The sequence below is a fragment of the Macaca fascicularis genome, chromosome 6 (genome assembly GCF_037993035.2).
Source record: "Macaca fascicularis isolate 582-1 chromosome 6, T2T-MFA8v1.1".
Classification (NCBI taxonomy): Eukaryota; Metazoa; Chordata; class Mammalia; order Primates; family Cercopithecidae; genus Macaca; species Macaca fascicularis.
The window spans coordinates 141,269,890-141,278,063 of NC_088380.1; the positions used below are offsets into that span (position 1 = coordinate 141,269,890).

The 8,174-nt window shown below is 40.1% G+C and overlaps 1 protein-coding gene across 2 annotated transcripts in view; it reads left to right on the forward strand.

The window, feature by feature from the left end:
* The window catches only part of SEC24A (SEC24 homolog A, COPII coat complex component), a 78,553-nt gene extending 72,883 nt beyond the window's left edge, over positions 1-5,670 (forward strand). For both annotated transcript variants that reach the window (XM_005557802.4, XM_045394238.2), the window contains 2 exons: positions 1,001-1,104; positions 2,740-5,670. In XM_005557802.4, coding sequence (XP_005557859.1) covers positions 1,001-1,104; positions 2,740-2,854 — 219 coding nt within the window. In that variant the 3' untranslated portion in view covers positions 2,855-5,670. The remainder of the gene's footprint in view (positions 1-1,000; positions 1,105-2,739) is intronic.
* The last annotated feature ends 2,504 nt before the right edge of the window (positions 5,671-8,174 follow it).

Here is an 8,174-nt window from a genome sequence, read left to right on the forward strand (position 1 = left end):
CGGGAGGCTGAGGCAGGAGAATGGCGTGAACCCGGGAGGCGGAGCTTGCAGTGAGCTGAGATCCGGCCACCGCACTCCAGCCTGGGTGACAGAGCGAGACTCCGTCTCAAAAAAAAAAAAAAAAAAGTTTGCCTACTCCTATTCTAGATTATTCGTAGAAAATTGTGGTCCCAAGTCAAGTTGCATTGGCATGACTGTAGGAATTTTTTAGGAAAGCAAAATCTCAGGACCACACCCCTGCCCCAGACCTCCTAAATTATTATCTGTAGTTCAACAAGATGATCAGGTGATTCATATACATGTTAAAAGTCAAGGCCAGGCATGGTGGCTCATACCTATTATCCCAGCAATTTGGGAGGCCGAGGTGGGCGGACTGCTTAAGCCCAAGTTCGAGACCAGCCTGAACAACATGGTGCTCAGTACTAAAACATACAAAATTTAGCTGGCAGGTAGCACATGCCTCTTATTCCAGCTACTTGGTGGGGCTGAGGTGAGATAATCACTTGAGCCTTGGGAGGCAGTGGAGGTTACAGTGAGCCATGATCACACCAGTGCACTTCAGCCTGGGCAACAGAGCAAGACCCTGTCTCAAAAAATAAATTAAATGTGAGAAGTAGGCCGGGTTCTGTGGCTCACTCCTGTAATCCCAGCACTTTGGGAGGCCGAGACAGGTGTATTGCCTGAGCCCAGGAGTTTGAAATCAGCCTGGGCAACATGGCAAAACCCTGTCTCTACAAGAAATACAAAAATTAGCCAGGTATGGTGGCATGCCCCTGTAGTCCCAACTACTCAGGAGCTAAGGTGGGAGGATCACTGGAGCCTGGAGGTTGAGACTGCAGTGAGCCATGATTATGCCACTGCCCTCCAGCCTGGCGACAGAGACCTTGTCTCAAAAAAGAAAAAAAAAAGTAATTAAAAAAATAAAAATTTGAAAAGTACCATAGACCATACATTAGATATGTAATTAAAGTAATTGGATATTGTTGGTTTTGATTAACAGACAGACCTTCCAGAACTTGATACACCAGAATCTGCCAGAATAATAGCTTTCATCTCTTGGCTTAGAGAGCAGAGACCATTTTTCCCAATACTTTATGTAATAAGGTAAGTTGAATTTTCCATTTGCTAGTAGTAAAACAATTTGTTTGGCCTTGTCACGACCTGACAAGAGTATAGCAAAAAAAAGGAGAAGAAAGAAAAAGAATTCTTCTCAATAAATAGCAGTAAATCATGCCTTATATCCAATTATTGGAAATACTAAACTTTTTTCATTTTTAATTGACTAATAATAAGTGTATATATTTATGGGATACACTGATTTCTTGATACATGTATACATTGTGGAATGGTCAAATTAGGCTAATTAACATATTCATCTTCTCAGCCAATTATTGTTTCCTTGTGGTGAGAACATTTAAAATCCATAATTTTGCCTATTTGAAAATATACAATACGTTATTATTAACCATAGTCATACTGTGTAATAGATCACCAGAATCTATTCATCCTAACTGAAATTTTGTACCCTTTGACTAATATCTCTTCTTTCCTTCTCCACACCCACTTCCTGCCTCCTAACCTCTAATAACCATAATTCTACTTTCTACTTATATGAGTTCAACTTTTTTAGGTTCCACACATAAGTAAGATTGTGTCGTATTTGTCTCTCTGTGCCTGGTTTATTTCACTCAGCATAATGTCACAAATGACAGAATTTCCTGTTTTTTAAAGGCTGAATAGAAGTCGCCGGGTGCGGTGGCTCATGCCTGTAATCCCAGCACCTTGGGAGGCTGAGGCGGGTGGATCACCTGAGGTCAGGAGTTCGAGACCAGCCTGACCAACATGGAGAAACCCTGTCTCTACTAAAAATACAAAATTAGCCTGGCGTGGTGGCACATGCCTGTAATCCCAGCTACTCAGGAGGCTAAGGCAGGAAAATAGCTTGAACCCAGGAGGCAGAGGTTGCGGTGAGCCAGGATCGTGCCACTGCACTCCAGCCTGGGCAACAAGAGCAAAACTCCATCTCAAAAAAAAAAAAAAAAAAAAAAGGAAAGGCTCAGTAGAATTCCGTTGTGTATATATACAACATTTGAAAAATCCAGGCCAGGCGTGGTGGCTCAAGCCTGTAATCCCAGCACTTTGGGAGGCCGAGACGGGCAGATCACGAGGTCAGGAGATCGAGACCATGCTGGCTAACACGGTGAAACCCCGTCTCTCCTAAAAAAATACAAAAAATTAGCCAGGTGAGGTGGCGGGCGCCTGTAGTCCCAGCTCCTTGGGAGGCTGAGGCAGGAGAATGGCGTGAACCCAGGAGGCGGAGCTTGCAGTGAGCTGAGATCCGGCCACTGCACTCCACCCTGGGTGACAGAGCGAGACTCCGTCTCAAAAAAAAAAAAAAAAGAAAAATCCATTCAGTTATTTCCATATCTTGGCTATTGTGATTAATGCTGCAGTGATCATGGAAGTGCAGACATCTCTTTGGTATACTGATTTCAATTCCTTTGGATATAAAGTGGAATTTCTGGATCAACTATCTTAATTCCATCATACACCATAAGCTTTTCCCTTAAACAGCTTGAAATTTACATAATCAACCAAGTATTCTCAGAGAAAGCCTCTAGAAGTAACTGTTTATATAGTAAATGTTATTATGGTTATGAGAAAATCAGAAGCCTTCTGACAAGTCTGTTTATTTTACTGCTACATTTTATCTAAAATTTTTTGCCTTTTATTCCTAAGGGATGAGAGTCCAATGAAAGCAAACTTCCTTCAAAACATGATAGAAGACAGAACAGAATCTGCACTATCATATTATGAATTCCTGTTGCATATACAGCAACAAGTGAATAAATGAATGAATGAAGAAATTTGACTTATTTCTAAGGAACGTCACAGTAGTGCAGAATACCTGGAAATGTGTAATACCTTCTTTTTCTATTATGTTTGTGGACTAATGTGATGATTGAGATGTTCTCACTGTGATTTCAACAACCTATAGCAAATAAAAGACCACAGCAGAGAATCAAACATGCAACTCTGAAATACTGTATTTTTCAAATCAGAATATAGCTACATATGATACTTTTTTCTTGCCAATTATGTTTGAGTTGTTATGGATTAAAATAAGACAATATTGCAGAGGCAAAGTACATTTTATAAAATAAAGATTTCTGTGTTCTACATGTATATTTCTCTGAATTTTTGGCTGCTACATTTAAAACCTCACAAGACTGTGTTGCAGGGAAGTTACAAATTCATTGGTAGTGATGTTTTTAAAATAAAAACAATGGGAAGTAAATATAATGTAGGAAAACTAGAATTAATTCCCCACATGTTGTCTGTTTTTTTGTTTTTCTTTTTTAAGGAAGGGAAAGGATCATCATGTTGACTAAAACTAGAGTAAACTAATTCTAGTATAGCTTGAGAAAGATATGAAGAAACACATTCAAGCTTTAAAATCTGTCAGTATTCTTTATACTTGAAGAACAAAGTCACTTTGATTTGAAGTGAGAACTATCATTAGGTGGTTTTTTGATTTCCCGACGAAGACTTGGACATACTGTCTTAATCTGTAGTGAAAAGAGTTTGAGCTGTCTTCATAAACATTGGGACTGGCAATGATGATAATAGGGAGCTAAGAAACTTTAATTATGTTGATCCTTTAAGTGGATTTTGTTTGGTGCATTTCTGCTCTGGGTATGTAATAAAAATGGGGGTTTTTGGTGAAATGAGGGTGAAGAAGTGAAAGGTTTCTAAAGTACTATCCAAATACATCAGTAACATTTTTCTAAAGAGTTTGTTAAATTGGAAGTCACTCATAAGAAATATTTATTCTTGAATATGAAAACCTATTAAAGCATAAATGCTGCTGTTTGATTTGGTGGATATTAAGATTACACAGATCCAACATATTAAAGTTATGAAAGAAACTTGATTTCTGAAAATCCTTAAGAGACTGCTTTCTTGATTCAGCTAGAGAAATATTATAGTCAAAACTATTGAGTGAATTTTGTTTACAAATAGGTGAATTATATTTTGTGTATTTAAAGTACTGTGACATAGTATGTTTAAGAGTTTGGCTCAGTTTTCACAGATTGATTTTGTCTTATGAATTTCTTAAATATGTTCATGTATAATACTTGATCAAAATATTTTTGGGTTTTTTATTTTGTTTTAATGGGTTAGAAAATGTGTTTACAATCTTGGTCTTATATGATCACCAATGAAATAGTAACTTTCAGGTTTATATCAGTATGAGCTGACTTTAACTGAGTTGTTTGGGATAGGGAAGAAGCAGTCCCTCTACAGTATACAACTACTGCTTGCCAGCTGGATCAAAATAATCGTGTTTTATGAAAATATCTCCCTTAAGCAGTGTTAAGGTTGGTTTGCAGTGTGTAAGTGGCACATTGAACTGGAAGTTTTCTTGAAAGCGGCTTCATCTATTAAGAAGCAATTTTCAAATTGTAGCAAATTATATTATCCCCTCTTTTAAATAAACAGTCGTTACATGCTGATGTTTCTTAAAATAACTAAAATGTTCCTCTTAATGTGATTTTAAGTGGAGTTATTTGTAGGTCCTTTCTTAATAGTAGTAAAGAATCTTCTAGAGGGAAACATTTGTGCTTTTAGGGATAATCTTCCTTGTGCCTCTCACTACATCCCTAAGTGGGTATGACTCTTGTTATTACCACATGCTTTATTAGTATATTTCACAAATTTACTTTTAAATATTATTTTAGATACTGTGTAACATGTGCAATTCAGAATAATTTTATAACAGGTCATGAAAAACATAACTTTAGTTAGGATTCACAATATTTGTTCTCCACATAATGAGAGAATGAATGAGCCTTTGGAGATACTGATACAAAGCAATTATTTTTTGCAATGTTGAATGTGTTTTTTAATTTGATTCTTTTTTTTTCCCCTGATAGGGCACTACCTGCCATATCATCTTGTATTACTTTTGATGTAAAGCAACTAATATTTACACTATGCCATATTTTTTTTAATCATAGTTGTAAATTATGAAAGATCCTTGAATTTTCTACAGATCTACAACTACTAATGTAACAGACAAGGGCAATCTTGGTATTTAAATCTGAGCATGGCAGTTCTACCATAAAAAGTACTCTATTTTTCTAATTTCTAGGATTTTTAAAATAACATTTCTGTAAGTCTGACATACTAATAGTCACTCAAGCAGTACCATTTATTTTAGTTTGCATATATTTTCAGTTTTTAATTTAATGTAATGTATTGAGTCTAATAGACTGTTTTGCAATAATTAGAATAAAGATTTATTTCTTCTAATCGAAGATGCATAACAGCTATTATCTAGGGGACCACCAAATGTGATTTCAAGATTTTGTTAACTATTACAAATGTAATCCTTACATAGAAATTTTAATTTTGTAAAGTAGTGTATAATATTGTAATATTAAATTCTTGTTCTCAAATTCAAATATGTATTGATCTTCAATGTGCTGTGTTAAATCTTGCTTCTCTGAAATGTTGGAGACAAGATTTGTCTTCCTTTTTACAGTTTGTAATTTTCACTGTTTTATTCCTGTAAAAAAAAAGTCACTTGTAACCCATGCAAACAATCGTTTGATCTGTGCTAACTTATCAACTTGGTTATTCAATAAAGTTAATTGAAAGAGCTTATATATAGTGACTAGTTATCTAAAGTGATATGAGCCTGGTACGGTGGCCCACACCTGTAATCCCAGCAGTTTGGGAGGCCCAGGTGTAAAGATCGCTTGAGGCCTGGAGTTGAAGAACTGTCTGGGCCAGATGGCGAAACCTTGTCTCTACAAAATAGTTTTTAAAAGTAGGCTGGGCGTGGTGGCTCAACGGCTGTAATCTGAGCATTTTGGGAGGCCAAGGCAGGTGGATCATCTGAGGTCAGGAGTTCAAGACCAGCCTGGCCAACATGGTGAAACCCCATTTCTACAAAAAATACAAAAACTTAGCCAGGCATGGTGGCATGTGCCTGTAATCCCAGCTACTCGGGAGACTGAGGCAGGAGAATCACTTGAACCCTGGCCAAGGTTGCAGTGAGCCAAGATCGCGCCACTGCACGCTAGCTTGGGGAACAAGAGCAAAACTCCACCTCAAAAAAAAAAAAAAGGGCCAGGCACTGTGGCTCACTCCTGTAATCCCAAAACTTTGAGAGGCTGAGGCAGGCAGATCACCTGAGGTCAGGAGTTCAAGACCACCCTGGCCAACATGGTGAAACCATGTTTCTACTAAAAATACAAAAATTAGCTGGGCATGGTGCCGGGTGCCTGTAATCCTAACTACTTGAGAGTCTGAGGCATGAGAATTGCTTGAATTCGAGAGGCAGAGGTTGCAGGGAGCTGAGATTGTGCCACTGTACTCCAGCCTGGGCGACATAGCGAGACTCTTGTCTCAAAAAAAAAAAAAAGGCCAGGCATGGTGGCTCACGCCTGCAATCCCAGCACTTTGGGAGGCCAAGGCAGGTGGATCACAAGGCCAGGAGTTTGAGACCAGCCTGGCCAACATAGTGAAACCCCGTCAGTACTAAAAATACAAAAAATTAGCTGGGCATGGTGGTGGGCACCTGTAACCCCAGCTACTTGGGAGGCTCAGGCAGGAGAACTGCTTGAACCTGGGAAGCAGAGGTTGCAGTGAGCCGAGATCACGCCACCGCACTCCAGCCTGGGTGACAGTGCGAGACTCAGTCTCAAAAAAAAAAAAAAAAAAAAAAAAAAAAGTGGCGGGGCATGGTGACTCACGCTTGTAGTCCCAGGTACTCAGGAGACTGAGGCGGGGGGGATCCCTTGAGACTAGGAGTGTGAAACTGCAATGAACCATGATTGTACCACTGCATGCCAGCCAGGGCAAGAAAGCAAGACCCTGTCTCTTTAAGTAAAAAGTGACATGAATAACTTGCCAATTACTAAGTAATGCTATGTTGTGCATCCAAATTATGTCAATGAAAAACTAGTGCTGAAGGTTCTTTAAATAGCCTAAGTAGATGTCTGGGAGGCCATAAACTGAATTCTTTTTTTTTTTTTTTTTTGAGACGGAGTCTCGCTCTGCCGCCCAGGCTGGAGTGCAGTGGCCGGATCTCAGCTCACTGCACGCTCCGCCTCCCGGGTTCACGCCATTCTCCTGCCTCAGCCTCCCGAGTAGTTGGGACTACAGGCGCCCGCCACCGCGCCCGGCTAGTTTTTTGTATTTTTTAGTAGAGACGGGGTTTCACCTTGTTAGCCAGGATGGTCTCGATCTCCTGACCTTGTGATCCGCCCGTCTCGGCCTCCCAAAGTGCTGGGATTACAGGCTTGAGCCACCGCGCCCGGCCGATAAACTGAATTCTTGATGCTTGCTCCTCAAGGATAGCTGGGTTTGAAATTCTATATCAAAGGTTATTTTTCCATTTATAATGTTAAGATATTACTCCATTGTCTTCTGTACCCTTGTGTAATGAGATGACTGGCCAGGTGCCGTGGCTCATGCCTGTAATCCCAGCACTTTGGGAGGCCGAGGCAGGTGGATCACCTGAGGTTGGGAGTTCGAGACCAGCCTGACCAACATGGAGAAACCCCGTCTTTACTAAAAATACAAAATTAGCTGGGCATGGTGGCGCATGCCTGTAATTTTTAATAGAGACACGGTTTCACCATGTTGACCAGGCTGGTCTCCAGCTCCTAGCCTCAAGTGATCCACCTGTCTTGGCTTTCATCCTTAATGTTCTATAGTTTTGTTACTGTTGGGTTCTTTTGGTGGTTTTTTGTTTTTTTTAATTTTTCTTTTGAGACGGAGTTTCACTCTTGTTGCCCAGGCTGGAGTGCAATGGCACGATCTGGGCTCACCGCAACCCCCGCCTCCTGGGTTCAAGCAATTCTCCTGCCTCAGCCTCCCGAGTGGCTGGGATTACAGGCATGCGGCACCACACCTGGCTAATTTTGTATTTTTAGTAGAGACGGGGTTTCTCCATGTTGGTCAGGCTGGTCTCGAACTCCCGACCTCAGGTGATCCGCCCGCCTCGGCCTCCCAAAGTGCTGGGATTACAGGCATGAGCCACTGCGCCAGGCCTGTAGTTTATTTTTTTATCCTGCTTGTTATTCAGAGCACACTTTAAAGATCCTTGTCTACAGTTCTGAAAAACTTCAAGCCATTTCCTTTTCAAATATTTGAAAACT